This window comes from Leptonychotes weddellii, chromosome 9 (assembly GCF_054177405.1).
Source record: "Leptonychotes weddellii isolate Sample4059 chromosome 9, ASM5417740v2, whole genome shotgun sequence".
In the NCBI taxonomy this organism is placed as follows: Eukaryota; Metazoa; Chordata; class Mammalia; order Carnivora; family Phocidae; genus Leptonychotes; species Leptonychotes weddellii.
This window is the reverse complement of record NC_138377.1, coordinates 103,887,227-103,907,516: the sequence shown is the minus strand read 5'-3', so window position 1 is coordinate 103,907,516 and position 20,290 is coordinate 103,887,227. Positions and strand designations below refer to the sequence as shown.

Here is a 20,290-nt window from a genome sequence, read left to right as displayed (position 1 = left end):
ATGACCTATAGGTTTATTCATATCCCCATAAAAAATTTCAACAGGTTTCACTGTGAGATATGAAAAAAATGATTCTAAAATTGATATGAAAATACAAACAGCAAGAATAACCAAGGAACTCTTGAAGACAGAGAGCTTGCTTTACCAGACACAGACCAGCTACAGTAAGTAAGACAGAGGGGCATGAGGGGCGCCTGGGTAGCTCAGATGGTTAAGCATCTGCCTTCGGCTCAGGTCACGATCCCAGGGTCCTGGGATTGAGCCCCGCATCAAGCCCTGCATCGGGCTCCCTGCTCTGCGGGGAGCCTGCTTCTCCCCCTCCCTCTGCTTCTCCCCCTGCTCATGTTCTCTCTCTTTCTCTGTATCTCTGTGTCTCGAATGAATAAAAAAAAAAAAAAAGAGGGGCATGAGAACAAGGACAGACCAATTGACCAATGGATTAGAACAGGGAGAGGGCGCCTGGGTGGCTCAGCTAGTTAAGCGACTGCCTTCGGCTCAGGTCATGATCCTGGAGTCCCTGGATCGAGTCCCGCATCGGGCTCCCTGCTCAGCAGGGAGTCTGCTTCTCCCTCTGACCCTCCCCCCTCTCATGTGCTCTCTCTCTCTCATTCTCTCTCTCAAATAAATAAATAAAATCTTTAAAAAAAAAAAAAGAACAGGGAGAAAAACACACTCATACATGCATGGTCACTTGATCCACAACAAAAGTGAGATAGAGCAGAGGCAGAAGTGTTTTAAAAACTAACTTCGGCAGGCCACGTTGCTGGCTCAGTTAGAAGCGACAACATGAAACTGTGCATTCAATTTTACTCAAGTTTTTGCCTTTGCTTTGAATGGGAAGGCAGTCTGAGGCCAGAGCTGTGGAGGAAAAGAAAGCAAAGCGCACCTCCACCAGGGCAAACTTCTCCTCGCTGGTGTAGTTGTAGCGGGTGGCACGCTCATACTCCTCAGCATTGTCCGGGCAGTCCTTGTTGGAGTACTTGTCCGTTGGGTGCACAAGTTTCCATGAATACTGGTGTGGTCAGAAAGGGGGAGACATCCACACTGAATGCAAAATGCTTACGTTCTGGTCATACTGACATGACTATCCCCGAAGCGACCACAGGCCAGCCTTCTAATGTTAGCTGTATCTGAAAATCACACACATGCATGCATGCTCACACATACACTCACACACCAAGTCCATCCCCATAAAACTGCAAGACATTCTGGCCATGTGACTTCAGGTTTAAGAAATACATAAGGTAAAATGTCCTGGATCTATTGTGTTGAATATCTTAAGACTAGGTATTTTCTTCATTAAAAAAAAAAAAAAAAAAAAATCAGCCTTTCAAATGATCACGTACTCATCCAACTTAACAATTTTTATCTGGTCAAAATAAGCAACAAAAGGAAAAATCTTCTATGACTTACAGGTATCCAAATCTTCATATGGCATCAGAAACTATTTTACTAATGCTAAACAAAAGAAACCGATGGCTGGAACTCCACAGAGCAAACATTTTTTAAAAATGAGAATTAAAAATCATCATAAAGGTATGTATGTTTTAAAAGATGAGGCCCTTTTTATTTGTAACACACATAAATGAAATGTACTTTGAGCCATCTAAGAAACATTTATAGTGATAGAGATTTTTATTTCTAGGATCAAAGATAAAAAGCCAATTTGTTCTTGATCCAAAGACCAAAGTTAATGCAGAAAAAATATCATTTAGTCAATTTCTTGGGTGATTTTGGGAAGAAAAGCACTTCTAACCAACCAGGGGTAGACGTTCTTTCAGATGTCGGCATTTGCGGACAAAAGCAAGTACAGAGTGCCTACCACTTCCATCACATGAGCACTCCACTGTGACAGCAGCTGCAGGCCCTGCAGGGCCAGGTCAAACAGCTTCCGGTACTCAGCGTCTGTCTTCTGAGCCTCCTGGCGGCCCGACCCTGTGACAACCTAGAGCACCACAGGAACAGCAAGAAGTCACCCCATTATCTAGAAAAACCAGTTAGGCATTTCCCCAGGACCTAGCAAATCCACTAGGAATCTACAGGAAAGGTGCATTTGTAAAATGATGAAATGATGGGGGCACAGGACCCTTTACCGCAGCAGAGCCCGGACAGTGGACATTCTGCAGCTCTCAAAGAAGAACACCTCTGCAGACGGTGCTGGAGGCATCTCTAGGACATGGTGTTAACAGAACCATGTGCACAGTTAGGCGTCTACTTAGCTAATAAAGAAAAACATGCACATCATGTGCATCTGCTTATATCAAAAAATGAAAACTTATATTTAAGAATGGTTACCTAAAGGGCAGGAAGGCATAGGGTGGGGAGGAAGGCAGACTTCTCTGAATATACCTCCTTTTGTACATCTGACTTTGGAACCACATAAACATGTAATGGAATTATGACAGAAAATTAAGTTATGGGACACAAGCAATCCCTAAAACTCAAAAGCAAGATGAAAGCATGAATTAAAGTGTGTACAGAATTGGGTTCATGACCGCACAGAGGAACAATGTAGTGCAGGTACCTGACAAGCTTTTTTGATTACAGTGTAAGTGCCTGGCATTAAGCTTTTGATTGCCACTGGATGCCAAATGGAGGCATCCATTTCAAGGACATCCATCTAAAACACAGTACCAGCTATACAAGTAGATAAAGAGCCAGGCAGCTCCATTTATGAAGCTCCCCTCTTAGAAAGCTCTGGGTGACCTAGTAACTTATCACTTGTGTGACCCCACTTTAATGCCCTAATTCCTGCTCTTATGTTTGAAATTTGCCAATAAAGAGTAAACCCATGAAATCCTAGGTACCCCACCCTGGGCCCCAATAAAGGCAGAGTCTCAGATCCACACTCCTTCTCTACCTGTCACTTCACTTTGTGGCTCCAGGCATGCCATGTGCCTTCCAGAATGTGTAAGTAATAATCCTTCTTTTCTCAAAATTCCCTGATGGTTATTGCTGAGGTACATCTTGCAAGCATAATAAGAACCACAGGGCCATGTGCAGCTACAGTATTGGCTCCACTTAGGGAAACGTCTACGGGGCTGCCGAAGATAGGGGAGTCCTTCAGGCATCACTATCACTATAGGCTGAGACCAACACAAAACAAACCACTTCAAGTGACTCTGAAAAACAATGATTTAAAGGAAGGGAAGAGGGAAGAGGGAAGGGAAGAGGGAAGGGGAAAGGGAAAGGGAGAGGGGAAGGGAAGGGGCAAAGAAAGAGAAAGCAAGCCCAATGATTTGATCTCTATCCCTGGAGGGAGAAAATTTAAGGGCAAAATTAACTTAAAAAATAAATCTTAAAACAACTTTTAGTAATTATATTGTCATTATAATACTGTAACGTTATATATTACAATATATAATTATATTGTTTCTAATAATTATATTGTTATTAGCAGTGTTAGTATTGCTATTTTAAGACTGCTAAGTGTATACTAAGACATCAAGTCAAAATATGCTGTAGTCATTAAGAACCAGGATTCTCAGCTTGAAAGGGGGAAAAAGATGGAAACTGAAGTAGATTAACTTCAAAACGGGACTCCAAAAAGCTTGCCACCTTAGATGATGCTAGAGGATCAATTATTTGAAAAACTGATACACGTAGCAACGGAATCCAGCTCTGACCTGTCTCTCCTGAAGGAATCACACTGCAGAGCAAGGCTCAGCTGTTAGGAGTTGAGAAGGAGTGAAAGGACTAGAAGACCATCATGTCACAGCCCTAATGAACTCATACATTTGGCAGTGGACAATGGCTGTCTACACTCTGGAGAGAGACGGCCAGACACTCTAGCAGTCTGCAGCACGGCAGTGAAGGGCCAGCTGTACTGAGAGGATGGAAGCAGAGTTTGATCAGGCCTTCAGATCTAATCATCCACGTAGAGGAAGCACAGGGGACAGAGGTCACGCCATACGACCCCACAGGGAGCAAGAGAGATGGAGAAGGGACACATCTTCAAAGAGATATACCAACCAACTACAGTGTATAAAACTCATTTGGATCCTGAGGCAAATCAACTTGAAAAAATAAAACCATCTTTGAGTCAACAGAGAAAACTGAACAATGACTATGACATTAGGAATACTTGATTTTTTTTAGGTGTGATAATGGGATTACAGTCATGTGTAAAAAGAGCCCTTATCTCTATAAGACACATGGGAAACCCAAAGGAGAGGGTGGTTGGAACCTCTAACCTATATAGGGATCAGAAGCACATGGGTACGGAGTTGCTTTTGGGGGTAATGAAAATGTTCCAATAATGGACTGTGGTGGTAGTTACAGAATTCAGTGAATAAACAAAAACCTCTGAATTGTACAGTTTAAATGGGTGAATTGTATGGTATGTGGATTAAATCTCCATAAAGCTGTTTAAAAATAAGCTGAGCAGAGCATTCAAAGATAGATCTCTTTTTTCTTATTAAAAGGCACTACAGCAGACATCAGAGGGAAAACAGACAGGAGCCACACATGCTGTCAGGTACACCTATTTTAAGGGTAGAAATCAACCCTACATGTCGTCTGAGAGCTTCCCAGAAATTCGGTTTACAGCTATATCAGCCCCTGCCTCCGTCTCTACCCTGTGGGCTGTGCTGGCAGCTGGGGAGACACTGAGACAGCCCTCCTCCTGGGGGAGCTGGCCATCAGGGGTCTGCTTGGAGCTAGCATGTGCTCTGAGCCATCTGGGCTTGTCTTCCAGTCATTCCGGTTACACGATGGCTAGTGTTTGCTGGGTGGAGGACAGGGGAGCTCATCATCCTGCAATGCGTGGGGCCAACACACAGAGTTGTTCCTTCCAAATGTTAATGATCCTCCTGAGAACCCCGAGGGACCAGAGTCTCAAAGACCAGACCTGTGTATGTGGTCTCAAGTCCGCAGGTCCCTCTAAGACTATGTGTAGCACGCATACCATGGACCATCGCTACATCCCTGACCTCGCTGCCCTGCCTGCTCACATGTGAGACATGACATTCCCACCGCTCTCTGCACTCAGACCTCCCCACTCCTGTCCACCCCACACACTGGCGGGCTGGCTGGAGCTGTGCCTGGCAGGTGGGGAGAGTGTGACCAGCCCGAACAAGGACACAGAAAACCCGGCTGCCAAGTGGGAACACAGCTGAGGGACAGTGCTTCCTCCTACCCCCAACTCCAGGCCCTCCTCTGGGCACCTAGGACATGTCCTCCCATCCAGCCAAAGGTTCCCGCACACCTGGCCTGAGGTACCGGCAGGGGCGGGCACCGAAGGCCCACCTACCTCGCTGTTGCTGTAGCGAGCCAGCTCTGAGATGAAGCGCATATGGTCCTCCCGGATCTGGATCATCTGCTCACAGATGTTATACTGCGGGCTGCTGCTGGACGACGTGCACGTCCATCTGGCAGGGAAGGGGAAATGTGTGTTACCTGAAGAGGTGCCTGCAGAAGATTTCTGCTTCACCACGGGGGGTGGCCGGGGACACAGCAGGCACACAGGATGGCCCACTGGTCCTGCATGCTGGCGAGCACACAGAGGCTTGGAGAGAACATGAATTCTTAGCAAAGAAACAGCCGGGCCAGCCCCATCCCTCGGTGCCACGGTCACCGTGCTACCTTCTCATATCTGTTTTAGAAAAGGAATTGTAATTTCTCCTTCATCAGCCAACTACTTTCAAAAAAGCTGAGAGCTGTTGCTGGATTTAGGGCACTGCATCACCCTCACAAGGGCCCCTTAACACACATCTTTATCACTCACATATGAAAATAGAAGCTACAGTAGGAAACAAGTCCGCCAAAGACTCAGAAACAAAAGTTATCCTTACTGGGAACTGAAAACTGACGTTACTTGGAAGTTAGAGAGTGCTGCAGTAACTACCTACGTGCACAACACACCATTTCAGCAGCAAACAGGCAATTTAGTGGAAAAAGTTTATTAACAAAGCTGCTGGAGCTCTCGGGCAGAAAGCATGGGCTTTGGGGCTCCAACCACTGCTCCCTCACACTCAACACCTAACTGGATGGCATATCAAGTTCAATGGCAGATTTATTAAGAAATAAGCTAGCACAGAGGTCAGCAAACTACAGCACAGGCCAAATACAACCTGTGTTTGTACGGCCCCAGAGCCATACAAAATGGTACTTACGTTTTCATTGTTTAAAAAACAAAACCACGACAACAGCAAAGAAGAATATATGACAGATACCACATGTGGCCTGAAAGTAAATACTTCAGAATTTGGGGACTACACTGTCTCTGTCACATAGCCATTGTCTTCTTCTTTTTTTAAAAAAGAAAAAAAAAAAGCCTTTAAAAACATAAAAACCATTCAAAGCCACTGAGATCTTACAAAAACAGCCCTGGGCTAGATTTGGCCCTCAGCTGATAGTTTTAATAATGTCTGTGACATAAATGCAAACACCCCCCTGCCCAGCAGGGCTGGTTGTTAAGCATTTACCAGCACACCACTTGTTTGAGCTCATACATTCTCACCCCGTTCTATCCAACAGAGCTCTCTGAGATGACGGAAAAGCTCTGTATCTGTGCTGTCCAACACAGTAGCCTCTACTGAACATTTGAAATGTGGATGTTCTAACCAAGAAAATAGCTTTTTTTTAATGAATTTAAATGTAAGTAGTGACAAGGCCTACCATATGGGGCATTTGGTTCCAGATGGTTAAAAATGTCAAAGGTGTTCTCTCTAGATAAATAAGTGTTATAAAACCACAATGACAACACTTGCAGAATGTTCCAACTGGACAGCTCACTCTCCTCCTACCGAGATTTATTTTCCTCATAGTGGGCGCTGGTCTTGATGTATCTTGCCAGTTCTATTTGCATGTCCCCAAACAGTGGAACCACCTGGAGCTGCTATATTCAAAGAACAAAAAAAAATAAGGTCATTATGTATGTTTAGTCACCAAATACAATCATAAGAATGAGTAATGCTGGTAATTACTATGGGCTGAAAACTAACTCTGTAAATCATTTACTAGAAAAAAAAAAAACTGTAGGGCGCCTGGGTGGCTCAGTTGGTTGGGCGACTGCCTTCGGCTCAGGTCATGATCCCAGAGTCCTGGGATCGAGTCCCACATCGGGCTTCCTGCTCAGCGGGGAGTCTGCTTCTCCCTCTCCCTCTGCCTGTCTCTCTGCCTACTTGTACTATCTCTCTGTCAAATAAATAAATAAAATCTTTAAAAAAAAAAAAAAAAAAACTGTAAGGAACTTACATATTCACTTTAAGAAGGACAAAATACAATTTAAGAACCAACATTCATAAAACCAATTCAAACATTAAAATTAACCTTCCTTGTTGCTAAATACACACACACACACAAAAAATCAATTTGCATTTCTACATACTAGTAACAAACAGAAAATGAAAATCTAAAGAGAAACAATTTGGGGTACCTGGGTGGCTCAGTCAGTTAAGCAGCTGCCTTCGGCTCAGGTCATGATCCCAGAGTCCCAGGATCAAGCCCCAAGTCAGGCTCCCTGCTCAGTGGGGAGTCTGCTTCTCCCTCTGCCCCTTCTCTCTCGCTCACTCTTTCTCTCTCTCAAATAACTTGCAATAGCATCAAAAAAACCCTAAAAGATATATCTAACAAAATATGGTCAAGACCTCTAAATTGATCTATGGAATTGATTTATGGAATCCAAACAATATTCCAAGAAAAATGGTTTATGGGTAGTGTGTATATATGTGTGTGTATATGGAAATCAGCAAGCCAATTTATTTTGAACAGTAAAGGGATGACACCCAAGACAATCTCGAAGAACGTAACTTGAAGCCTTCCTGATAAGCAGATCTGTTCTACTGGAAAGCTACAGCAACTAACACAGTATGGCCCTGGAGCATGAATGGAGAGCAGTGGAGCAGGACAGAGAACTTAAGACAGAGTCACAGTCATACAGACACCTGCTTTAGGACCCAGGCAACACTGCACAGTGATGGGAGAAAAGATAGCCTTTGCAATAAATGGACTAGGTCAACTGGATACCCATAATGGGGAAAAGAAAAAATCTAAAAATGTCAACCCCCCTTCCTCACATCATACATAGAGACCAGGCCGAGGAGGACTATAGATCTAGATAGAAAAGGAAATGGTGCTGCTTCTGGAAGGTAAGAAGTAAATTCTCAAAAGCCTGCCCTATACAAAGATTTCTAAAAGTGGATATTAAAGGGGTGTCTGGGTGGTTCAGTCAGTTAAATGTCTGACTCTTGATTTTGGCTCAGGTCATGATCTTAGGGTCCTGGGGTCAAGCCCCACCTTGGGTTCCCCACTCGGCAGGGAGTCTGCTTGTCTCCCTTTCTCTATGCTCCTCCTCCTGCTCTCACGTGCTCTCTCTAAAATAAATAAATCTTTAAAAAAGTGGATATTAAAGATTGATATACTAGACTACAATAAAATTAAGAACTTTTGTTCACCTAATGACACCTTTAAGAAAGTGAAAAGGAGAGCCACATAGGGCAGAATGCATGTATTTTATTTTTTTAAAGATTATTTATTTATTTGACAGAGACACAGCGAGAGCAGGAACACAAGCAGGGGAAGTGAGAGAGGGAGAAGCAGGCTCTCCGCTAAGCAGGGAGCCCAATGAGTGACTCAATCCCAGAACCCTGGGATCATGACCTGAGCCGAAGGCAGACGCTTAACAACTGAGCCACCCAGGCGCCCCAGAATGCACGTATTTTAGAACACATGTATCCAACAAAGAACATGTACCCAGAATACATAAAGAACTATAAATCAACAGGGGGGAAAAAGGCAAGAAGCTTGAAATGACACTTCACAAGAGAACACACAAAAGACAGCGTGAAAAGTCATCAGGGAAAGATCAACTAAAACACAAGGTAATGCCAGCCAAAAATGTCACAATGATGTACCACCCTTCAGGATGCTCTTCCCCCAGAAAGTGACAGTGCTAAGAAAGTGACAGTGCTAAGTGTCGGTGAGGATGTGGATGAGGAAGAGGAGGATGTAGAACAACAGGAAGGCTCACTCACAGCTGGTGGCTCTGCAAATCAGCAGAGCCGTGTGGGAAATCGTCAGGCTGTACCTAAATGTATATGCCGATGGCCCCTAATCCTAGCCCTGGATACACATATGTTCAACAGAAACATGCAGAGCTGTGCACTAAATCAAAGCAGCATTGTTCATACCAGCCAAAACTCAGAAATGACCTAATGTTCATCACAACAGAATAGATAAATAAGTTGAGGTATAATTATACAATGGACATCACAATGAAAACCTAAGGACTATCTATAGCTGCGGGATCTCACAGGGATGAAATCTAACAAATGAGTGAAAACAGCCAGATGCAAGAGTACACACAGCCATGATTCCCTTTACAAAAGGTTCAGACCCAGGCAAAACTGATGCAGAACAGGAGGGAGGGTAGCCGCCTTTGCAGATGGAAACCAGTGACGTCCCCCATCCCCGCTGCCTATGCCCACATTTCCAGATGTGGGTCACAGAGGTTTACCTCCCAAAATTCAAACTGTATACACTTGATAAAAAGGCTTATCTAAAAAGGTGTAACTCACCTTGAAGTACTTATCGATTTTGGATAAATTTATTCTTTTCTTGGCATCAAGTTTATAAATGTTGCTGACACTCCCATCCATCAAGTATAGACCAAACCCCATGACCTGAAAATCACAAAATGGCACAAAAAGCTCAGACCTGCAAGTTATCCATAAGCACTTCTAATGCTACAATTCAAAAATTTAAATGATAGTTCACCCTTCTTTCAAAAAGCACTTTTAAAAGTTCCTTATAAGTAAATAGCTATCTCTTCATATGAAGTTTTTCTTCTATGTGTGTCATTTCTTGTGGCTATTTTAATGTCCTCCCCAGGCACAAATACCACCTCCACCTCTCATCAAGTAAATGTGATACTAAATGTGGATTTTCATAAACATTCATGGCCAGAGGCTCCTGCTCAGATGGCACAGACAGATTATTTCCACCATCACAGAGTGCTCCACTAGACAGTGTCGTCCTGCACGGTGCTCTCCTGCGGGAAGAGCTCTTGGGGCTGGGCCCACTCTTACAGGGAAGGTTTTGGGCTGACAGGACACCTAGCACAAGGTCCTTCAGGGCTATGCTCCCCAAAGGTGGAAAGTAGAGCAAATGCAATGGCAGAACTGCCTTCTCCTCTTCCCAGTCAGAAATGTCACTGAAAACCTGCCCAGGGCGCCTGGGTGGTTCAGTTGGTTCAGCGTCTGCCTTCGGCTCAGGTCATGATCCCGGAGTCCTGGGATTGAGTCCCACATCGAGGTCCTGGCTCAGTGGGGAGTCTGCTTCTCCCGCTACCCCTTCCCCCTGCTCATGATCTCTCTCGCTCTCCCTCTCTCTCATTCAAATAAATAGGTAAAATCTTAAAAAAAAAGAAAAGAAAGCCTCCCATATGGTGAATGGCCATGTTCTTGACCAAAAAGTCTACTATAATCATGGAGACACAGTATTCTTAATTCCTAGGAATCATATACTTAACAAGTAGAACCTGATATAACCTCTGCTATAAGAAGCTAATGCTGAGAGAAGCCCTCGACCCCAGACCTCCTCACCTACGAGCACATTCTCCAGGGGGTGGCATATGATCCCAACTGGCACTGGGGTCAAGCCTGGGACCCATTCATAGGAATGTGTTGAGAGTCTGTAGTGCATGGGCACAAAGAGGATACTGTACACACACACACGGCAAGCATGAGAATAAGAAAAGGTTGGCAAAAGGATCATAGTCAAAGCACAGCCTCTTCTCACCACGGTTATGTAAGCGGCCATGCCCACACACGTACTTTGAGAAGCATGTGTTTCTCACTGGGTGTCAGGTACATCCTATTCTCGTAGTAATCCACACACAGATTCACGATATCAGCAAGGAGCTCTTCATAGCCAGAAATCACTTCAAGCTGCTGCTGCAAAGACTGAAATACAGAGCGCGAGATCCATGCCACGGACTGTTCTCAGGGCCCCAGGCCCCAGCAATGCGTCCCATCAGCCAGAGCAGCAAGAGTGTGAGCCTTACTTGCGTGATTTTGTTGTGGTTGGCCAGGAACATGGACAGATTTTGTGATTCCTGGATGGACTGTGGGTCCGCCATTTTCCGTAAAAACTGAGCAGCCCTTTGAAAGCAAAAAAAAAAGAGTTAAACAACCAATATGCTTAATGATTTAAAAAAAAAAAAAAAGCATAGAAAATCCAGATTACTTTATCTGGCGACAGTTATCTGTAAAAATTTGAGTCTTAGAAGCTAGTTATAATTTCAGCCTCCTCAAACTTGTCTACCCTGGACTCCAGGTCACTCTTTCGTCAGCCTGGACAGCTCACCACCCCACTGTCCACAGCTGACGGACTTCCTCAGAGATATGGCAGTGCCAACCACAGGCCTTCCTGGAGGGTCCCTGCATGCTGGCCTCTCCCCCCGGCTACCTGTTTCCAACTCTGAGAAAGAGAGCCTCCCCCTCGGTGACTCCCACAATATGGTAATGAAGATGGTCAGCACTGTCCAGGTTCTCTGCCAAGAATCCCCTAGGCCCACGCCTCCCACAAGTCAGAGACCACACAGTTTTGGTGCCAAAGGTTAGAGACAGAATCCCAGTTTCCTCCACCAATATGCTGCTCGATCTTGGATTAACCTCCTGAACTCTCTTGAACCTCTCTTATCACATCTATAATAACAACTGTCCATCTGCCCTACTCATAGGGCAGATGTGAGGAGAGAGGGAATAGCACACACAGAATTACCTACACACTTAGGTCTGCAAGGTACACACTGAGTCTCTCTCTGGGTCTTGCAAAGTAATTTGAAGGTGGGTGTGAGCATTCTGCACATCTAGGGCAGCCCCCCAAAAGTTTAGTGGAAACTGGCCACATAAGAACATGTCTGGCAACCTAAAAACTTGGGGGTTTTAATGAAGAAAAATTTTCATGGTAAAGACTGATAATTTATGCCAACAGTCATTTCCTCTGTGCCTCTTTAGAAATAAACCCCAAATCTCCATGCTACAGCAATGTGCCTCATATCCACGTGACCGATGGTTGAGCCATGAGATATAATGAAAAACACTGCAAGGCACTTAGAAGTTTACTTATAAAAGATAGTATGACCCCTTCTATTCTCCTTCCTCCCTGTTGACTGGAATGCAGAAATGATAGCTGGAGCTCAAGCCACCATCCTGGACCATGAGACAACACATGAAGACAGCAGAGCAGCAAGACAGCAGAAGCCCTGGTGTGAACACTGTGGAATCCCCTCGTTAGTTGCAGATCACCTACCTCAGGACTTTCAGGTGAGAGAGCAGTGATCTGCAACCTTGTTTAAGCCACTGTTATTTCTGCAGGTTTTTGAAAAATTATATAGTTAAACTTAACATGAACCCTGATAATGATAACATTCTTTTTTAAAATGTTCACTTTACTGATTTGAGTAGTTGCTAAGACTAATGAAGGGATCAAAAATACTATTTTCTATTTTCCTCAAGCCTCATCATAACCATATGGGTTATCTCGGCATTTATATTCAGAAGAGGTTATACTATTAGCTATCACTGGGTGCAAGTAAAAAGTGTGAGTGTAAGTATGTAAGGCCTGAGAGAACTGAGGATAAGATGATAGGGAGTCCCAAAGAGAGGTCACAGGAAGAAGCCACTGGAAAGCAAGAGGGGTGCTCCAGGCCCTCTCTATGCTCAGGAGAGCCCCGGTGGCTCCTGGAGGGGGGTACTGGCCCCCACACACATAGATTTCCAGAGAGTAGCCCCATCTTTAAACTATTTTATAGACTGGGCTTTCAGAATAAAGCTGCTGCTACTAAGGAAAAAAAAAGAAAAAGTTTTTTTGAAATTAAAAACCACTGATGCTGTCTACCACCCCTACTTTCCTAAGTCAGAAAGGTTGAAACAGCTGCTCAAAATCATGTGGCAAGTGACTTGTGTAGCCAGGAGAAGCTGCTGCTATCCTGGGCTGGGCCAGTTCCACCCTCTACCCACAGAAGCTCCCGTGCTTCACCCAGAGTCAAGCTTACTTGCAATCCCACAAACAGATCAAATAAGGTCAACTCCAAGGATTCTCTAGTTCGAAGATCAAGTCTTCTGTGCAGAGTTAATTCTAGGTGATGAATACCTATACTTAACCTCATATGGATCGAGCTTAAACCCTGGGTGATCTAGCCCAACTCCCACTGCTACCTCATCCTTAAATCTCAGTTTGGCACCATATCCCATGTTGATTTTATTTTAAAGACATGGCAACAGTTGTATGATTTCGGATACAGCATAACTACAGCCTATTCCAATGCAAAGTAAAATCTCATCAAATTTAATTTCATAGCCAAGATTCCTATCAAGCAGAAGAAACAGAAGTCAGCATCTCATTCTAGCTACTCAGGCCTTCAACAGTACCAAGCACAGACTTTCTAAAGGAAGTCTATTAGAAGACAGTTTGCTTTGCTCTGACCGACCACCCTCCATCTTCCTGCCACCATTTGTCCCTCACAATTTTCCAGAAACACACTACCATGCCACACCCACCTTTATCAATTCTCTTCTCCAGAAGGTCTCTCTAGCTCGGGAGGAGGCTAGTCTCAGCGACCTGGAAGCTCAGTGTGACTCCACGGCAGTCCACAGGCCAGCTCTGCCCACTGCTGTGATGGTGTGCACCTTCCATAATGTGTAACCAGGAAATGACATACACAGGTGGCGCCCTCAGGCTTTAGAACCTGCCTGTGCCCTCACCAAGATGCCTACTGAGCCAAAAGCCTTGCAGTGATCCTAAGCCTCTATAACAGGGACTCGTGTACTTCTGTCTTCCGACACAGGCTGAGCACCCATAGGTCCTCAACAAACATTTGAGGATGACCAAATCCTACTCTAGCTTCAGGAAACCACAATGTACACACGCCTATGAGGGCACACCTCGATGCATCGCCATACACATAATCTGCCAGCTACCCTCACATACCTAGGAGTGTGTATTCAAACAGTCCTAAGGCTGCCAAATAACCGCTACCAACCAGCTGCATTATTTCAGCACATATGGGATGCACACCTACTATGTGCAGAGCATGCAACTAACCAGGAGCCACCCTGCCTGCCGGAGCACTCTCTGCAAGGACCTAGGGGAACAAGGTCAAAGCTCACCTTTTATATGCCGAGTGGTCGTTCTTCACACTGCACTTCATGTTCTTAAGCTCATCCAGCACAGCAAACATGTTAATGAACTTGCCCAGCGTAATCAAATAGGCTTCGGACACGAAGTCCTTCCTCCTCTCCGCGTGGCACAGACGCCTCACCTCCCCACAGAATCGCTCAATGGCATTTCTCTGAGCAGAGGAATGGAGGGCAAAAAGGCTGCTGTCAGTGATGGGCCAACTCCATGCCCAGCTTCAAGCACATTATCTGGATTCACTGTTACTCTTTAATGAAATACCCACCCAAAGGAGTGGACATTTACAGCTCAGGTAAAGAGACTTGTTTCTATAAAGTAATTTCCACAGGCCTTTGCTCTGTGACAATCATCATTAATTTTCCACTTTACCAACTACATCCCTAAAATAAAAGAATTTTGTTGATTATTCAAGCAAAGTTACTGAGAAAATGCTCCAATAGAAGGTCTACAAACAGATGTTTTAGCATTCAGAGGTGAAAAGGGGGGGTAGGGAAATTGTTCCTCTTGACAACCTTGAAGATAAAACAAAAATTCATCTCCTAGTAAGTTCTATCTTCTCCCTTTGCTAAAGGAATCTATAATTAAAACCTTCATACATTTCTAAAATGTATTTTTAAAAACCCAGCAGGTCCCCTTCCTGTGGCTACTCTGCCTAACCAATGGGCCAAAAGAGCCAAGGCAGGGCAAGAACCACTAAGTGGACAGTCAGGAGAGGTTGAGAGAAAGAAAAGACCTGAAAAACCAGATGAATCAAAAGTACGAATTGGCAGAATGACAAACACATTTAGAACTGACAGCCATCTTCATGGAGGAAATACAAATTCACTCTCAAAGAGACAAGAGAAGTGAAACACAAAAGAGGTATTTATTCTGGAAGGGCCAGTAAAGCTTTAGACTGACAAAGGCTTTGTTCCTTTTTGTCTCAGAAGCTGTTATGGTTGCTTTAACTCCCATGCACTTTGTTTAGTAAGTCATGGTGATAGGTGAGAGTGGGCCAGATTCCTACTCCTCTACATTAAACTCCTAGGATTATTTCACTGTTTTACCTGGAAGTACATAAAGTTCATCAGTTTTGTGACCTCAGGCTCCAGGACCTCTACGGTTTTCTCATAAATTTCCACTCTATTAGGCTGCTCGTTACATTTCACCTAGGAATAAACAAGTATGACATAAAGAGGCTTCAACTTAGCTAGAAGTGAGAGGGCAGGGTGTTGTTGGGGCAGAGCTGGTAGTCCCAGCCCGCTGTGGGGTAGGGGGAGGTGGGGTGGGGGAGGGGGGCAGGGCTGGTGGAGTGGGGGTGTGGTCTGGTGGAGATGTAGGGGAACCAGAAGGGTAGGAGTGTTGTCTGTTTGGGGGGTTGGGGGGGCACAGCCAGCAGGGATGGAATGAGGCCCGGCTGGGATGGGGACACCTGTGGGATGGCCCGAGAGCAGCTCCTCCAGGTGTACAGCATGACCGCATACTCTTGGCCCTCCTCCAGCATTTCATTCTGCAAGGGTACACAGGGCAGATCAAAGGCAAGCAGGAAAACAATCATAAAAAAGGAAACGCCATGTCGCTAAAATCCAGAGGCATGACTATCCTGACTCTCACTTCGAGGGACAGACAAGTACCAAGACCTGTATGCCATGAGACAGCTGGTGATGCAGCACTGCGGCCATAATGACCGCCTGAAACACTGCCATGGCTTCTGCTGGCTGCACAGGAGCCAGCACGGCCCAGGGCACCTGCCACAGCCACTCACTATGCCTCACTCCACTCACCCCTCAACAACCTGCTGGCAGTGCAGACCCGAAGCTGGGAACGGGGGCCAGTACAGGGCAGATGCACACAGGGTCTTCAAGGCCTTACCACCAAGCTACAGAGAGCCTCTGGGCTCGTAAGACTGAGGCAGCTGTCACCCCTAGCACAGGGGAGGAAAAGCTGGAAGTATTTCTGCAGTACTTAAAATCCAGAGAGAGCATCCATGCAAAGAGACTGCCATCATTTTTAAACTGCTTTAGTGCCTACTCCTTTCACATTGTTTTCTTTGGTAAAAATGGTAGAAAGTGCAGAGATGTTCTAAAAATGTCAACTACAATTTCATCATGTTCTTAAGATGCTTTAAAATGGGGCGCCTGGGTGGCTCAGTTGGTTAAGCGACTGCCTTCGGCTCAGGTCATGATCCTGGAGTCCCGGGATCGAGTCCCACATTGGGCTCCCTGCTCGGCAGGGAGTCTGCTTCTCCCTCTGACCCTCTCCCTCATGCTCTCTCTCTCTATCTCATTCTCTCTCAAATAAATAAATAAAATCTTAAAAAAAAAAAAAAAAAGATGCTTTAAAATGTTTGCAACTTTTGATCCAGTAACTTCACTTCTACAAATCTAGCCAATGGGAATAATGATGTGTTTGGAATGATAGTCATCACTGTATTTTTTATTACAAAGAAAAAAGGGAAACTAAATAAACATGCAAAAATAATTAAATTGAGGGAAGTTTACAAAATGGAACTAGACAGCTATTAAAAATTACTTTCTCTGGCACATTTTAATGACATATGAAAAGTCTGTGAAATCATTAAAATATCTAATAACGATGCAATTCATTCACGCAATCTGAATCACATTTGAGTGTATAACTGTGTGCATGAGTCCAGGTATAAATAATGAGAGAGAATGGACTCCGTCCAAATGCTGACAAAGGTTTTCTCTGGGCCACAGGTGCTCAATTTTCAGAAAGAATGTGTATTATTTTTATAATAAGAAAAACGAAGCCTTCTCTAAAAACATAAGGCATTTTCATCCACTTTCCTCTCTTTTTCCTTACTACATATCGTATCAGGATAACACCAAAAAAGTGTACATTTGCCATCATAGGTACTAGTCCCCCAAGGAAAACAAAAACTTGCAGAAGGAATTACCATGCTAGAATGGACAGTCGCTTGTTCAATATATCTTGCAATACCGGTAACAAATGCATTTCTGTCTTCAAAGTTAGTGTTGAAATTTGGCTGAAAGGAAGAGAAAAATCATCATGTGGAGGTCAGCATTTTAGGCAGGGCACCCCACTGCCGCCCAGCACAAACCTGATAGAGCAGTGAAGATGGTGGGGGCTCAATGCAGGGCTGCTGGTCAGGCAGAGGCAGCTCTTCCAGGAGGTCCACATTGGACAGTGCATCCTCCAGCGTCACCTGGGCCGCCATCTTGGCCTAGAACAAAACAAAAGCCACCTGTGCTGTGAGGAAGGGTGGAGATACTCTGACAATCATTCCAAAGTGGGGAAATCAGACCCCCACTCGCCTGACCCCTCTCTTGAGGGCAGTGGGGATGGCTGAGGTGATCATGGCCAATCCCTAGCATCTGGCATCTCTCCTAGGGCTTGCTGGCAAAGGAGTCATGATGTAGCCTCTCCTGGCCTCCAGGAGTGTCACAGTGTAGGGTACATGGACCACCACACACACTTCCCACCTTGGAGCCATCGTCCCTAGCAGGCTCTCTGGGAGGGTCCAACAACCCCCCTCATGGGACCAGAGGAGGGAATGTCCTCTTCAACACTATGTCTGCCCCAAGGAAGCCAGCACAGCCTCCAAGGGGGCAACAGTACTTCCCTGCATACAGACACTGCCCACATGGCTCCTCTAAGCAAGGTTACACACTAACGATAGAGATGAAAAAGGTCAGAGCCCTTCCTCCAGGGACAGCCTGTAGGGACTACTAACGTGAGGGCCAAGGGCCAACATGAAACAGGGACTGAAAGCACAAACTCCGAGGCCAGCACAGGGAAGCACAGAAATGGAGGTGGGTGTTACCTAAACACATCTGTGCCAGCTCCAGGGGAGAGGACGCAGCACACACCAGCCTCCTGCTGAATGCTGCTCTGACCCTGGATGGGATACACGGAGTAGCAGCTCCGGCCCCAGAGCAACATACCAAAAAGCTCTGACCCCAGACAGGACGGGGGGCAGCTCTCACCCAGACGGGACTCCGGGGGGCAGCTACACGTACTATGAGAAGGAAAGAGCAGCAGGCAGGCTGGCGAGAACACTAAATGGGAGAAGCACCCGGTTGCTCCTCCCAACACTGGGTGCCAGACAAGGTGTGGGTGTAGAAGTGCATGGTGGAGCAAGTTACTAAACCCCCAGCTACTGGCTGGAGAACCCAAAAGGGAACCCCAGGGTACCAGAAAGCCCCAGGGACAGTGTGGAGAGGAAGAATCTCAGAAGAAAAAGCCCATAAAGTCACTCATGAACTTTGAGCCCACCCCCAAGCTGTATGTGTATGAATCTGATCCTTTCACACCCCAATCCGAGACCACAGCCAGCTCCCAGATGGCCACAGGCGGCTCTCATGGGACAGATCCAAATGGCACTGTGGAGGCTCTGAGAACAGAAATGACACTGAATCATATCCCAGAGAAGGCAGGTCAGAACCACAGCCTAAATTGAACCAGGTGGTTTGCCTGCTAAAATAAAAAATCAGCATTCTCCTAGGACTTAAGACCCAGAGTCCCATTTCATAATATCCAAAATGTCCAGCTGCAGCCCAAACTACTCAGCACACAAAGAACCAGGAATGTCTTAACTCCTATAGGAAAAGATTAACAGATACTGACAATGAAAGAACACAGACATTACAATTATGTACTAGAGTTAAAGCAATGACTATGAAAATGCTCTAACAAACAATGATAACACTCCCAAACTGAAAGAAAAATATTGAAAGCCAGGGAAAAAAAAGATACCATATAAGGAACCAAATAAAAATTCTAGAAATTTTAAAACTAAAAAATACCATACTAAAATTTTTAAAACCCCCTACATGAGCTCGAGAGCAAAGGAAAGATTCAGTGAACTTGAAGACAGAATGATAGAAATTATCTAATCTGAACAACAGAAAAAAGGTTGGAAAAAAATGAGGAGACTCGGGCGCCTGGGTGGCTCAGTTGGTTAAGCGACTGCCTTCGGCTCAGGTCATGATCCTGGAGTCCCGGGATCGAGTCCCGCATCGGGCTCCCTGCTTGGCAGGGAGTCTGCTTCTCCCTCTGACCCTCCTCCCTCTCATGCTCTCTGTCTCTCATTCTCTCTCTCTCAAATAAATAAAATCTTTAAAAAAAAAAAAATGAGGAGACTCACGGGATCTTTGGTACAAGAGAAATGGTCATGAGAGTGCAAGGGGTGCAGAAACTGCGTAAAAAGAATGGCCAAAAACCTCCTACATTTGGCAGAACTCTCATGTATGAATTCAAGAAGCTTAATGGATCCCAAATAGGATAAACCTAAAGAAATCCATATGAGACACACCATAGTCAAACTGTTATAAACTAAAGCAAAGAAAAAAAAAACATCTTGAATGAGTAAGTCACAGGAATACAAGGCACAGCATTAGGAACAGTCAATGATATTGTTAAGACATCAAGACAGATGGTAGCTATACTTGCGGTGAACATAGCATAATGTAAAAACTTGTCAAATCACTAAGTTGTACACCTGAAACCAGTGTAACATTGTGTGTCAACTATACTCAAATTTTTTTTTTAAAAATTAACTTGTAAAGAAAAAAAGAAAAATATCTTGGAAACGGAGAAAATATGCTTTATTACCTACAGAACAACAATCTGAATGCCTGTGGACTTCTCCTCGCAAAACAAGGAGACCGGAGAAAGTAGAATGACACTTTTTAAGTCTGAAAGAAGTGTCAACACAGAATCCCACATCAAGTGAAATATCTTTCAGGAATGATGGTGAATTAGGAATATTCTCAGATGAAGGAAAACAAAGAGTACTCATAGACAACAGGCTAATCAAAGTTCTTTTAGATAAAGGGAAGTAATAATCAGAAGGACTTGGGACACAGAACAAAGCAAAAGCAATCCAAAGGTTAAACAGGGAGCAAAGAGAATAGACTATTTCCTCCACAGCTCTTTAAACAATGTTTAGGGGTTGGGGCGCCTGGGTGGCTCAGTCGTTAAGCGTCTGCCTTCGGCTCAGGTCATGACGCCAGGGTCCTGGGATCGAGCCCCGCATCAGGCTCCCTGCTCCGCAGGAAGCCTGCTTCTCCTTCTCCCACTCCCCCTGCTTGTGTTCCCTCTCTCACTGTGTCTCTCTCTGTCAAATAAATAAAATCTTAAAAAAAAAACAAACAATGTTTAGGGGTTGAAAGCAAAAATTAAA

The 20,290-nt window shown here is 44.8% G+C and overlaps 1 protein-coding gene across 4 annotated transcripts in view; it reads right to left on the bottom strand.

Annotated features, from left to right (window-relative positions):
• Positions 1-20,290, bottom strand: part of CYFIP1 (cytoplasmic FMR1 interacting protein 1) — a 118,321-nt gene that overhangs the window by 55,317 nt on the left and 42,714 nt on the right. For 3 of the 4 annotated variants that reach the window (XM_081831459.1, XM_081831460.1, XM_081831458.1), the window contains 12 exons: positions 17,207-17,329; positions 17,042-17,131; positions 15,554-15,631; positions 15,189-15,290; positions 14,115-14,296; positions 11,006-11,102; positions 10,776-10,904; positions 9,519-9,623; positions 6,747-6,838; positions 5,252-5,369; positions 1,823-1,945; positions 887-1,012 (listed from right to left, as the gene is read on the bottom strand). In XM_081831459.1, coding sequence (XP_081687585.1) covers positions 887-1,012; positions 1,823-1,945; positions 5,252-5,369; positions 6,747-6,838; positions 9,519-9,623; positions 10,776-10,904; positions 11,006-11,102; positions 14,115-14,296; positions 15,189-15,290; positions 15,554-15,631; positions 17,042-17,131; positions 17,207-17,323 — 1,359 coding nt within the window. In that variant the 5' untranslated portion in view covers positions 17,324-17,329. The remainder of the gene's footprint in view (positions 1-886; positions 1,013-1,822; positions 1,946-5,251; positions 5,370-6,746; positions 6,839-9,518; positions 9,624-10,775; positions 10,905-11,005; positions 11,103-14,114; positions 14,297-15,188; positions 15,291-15,553; positions 15,632-17,041; positions 17,132-17,206; positions 17,330-20,290) is intronic. The other variant, XM_081831461.1, reaches the window with a different exon arrangement.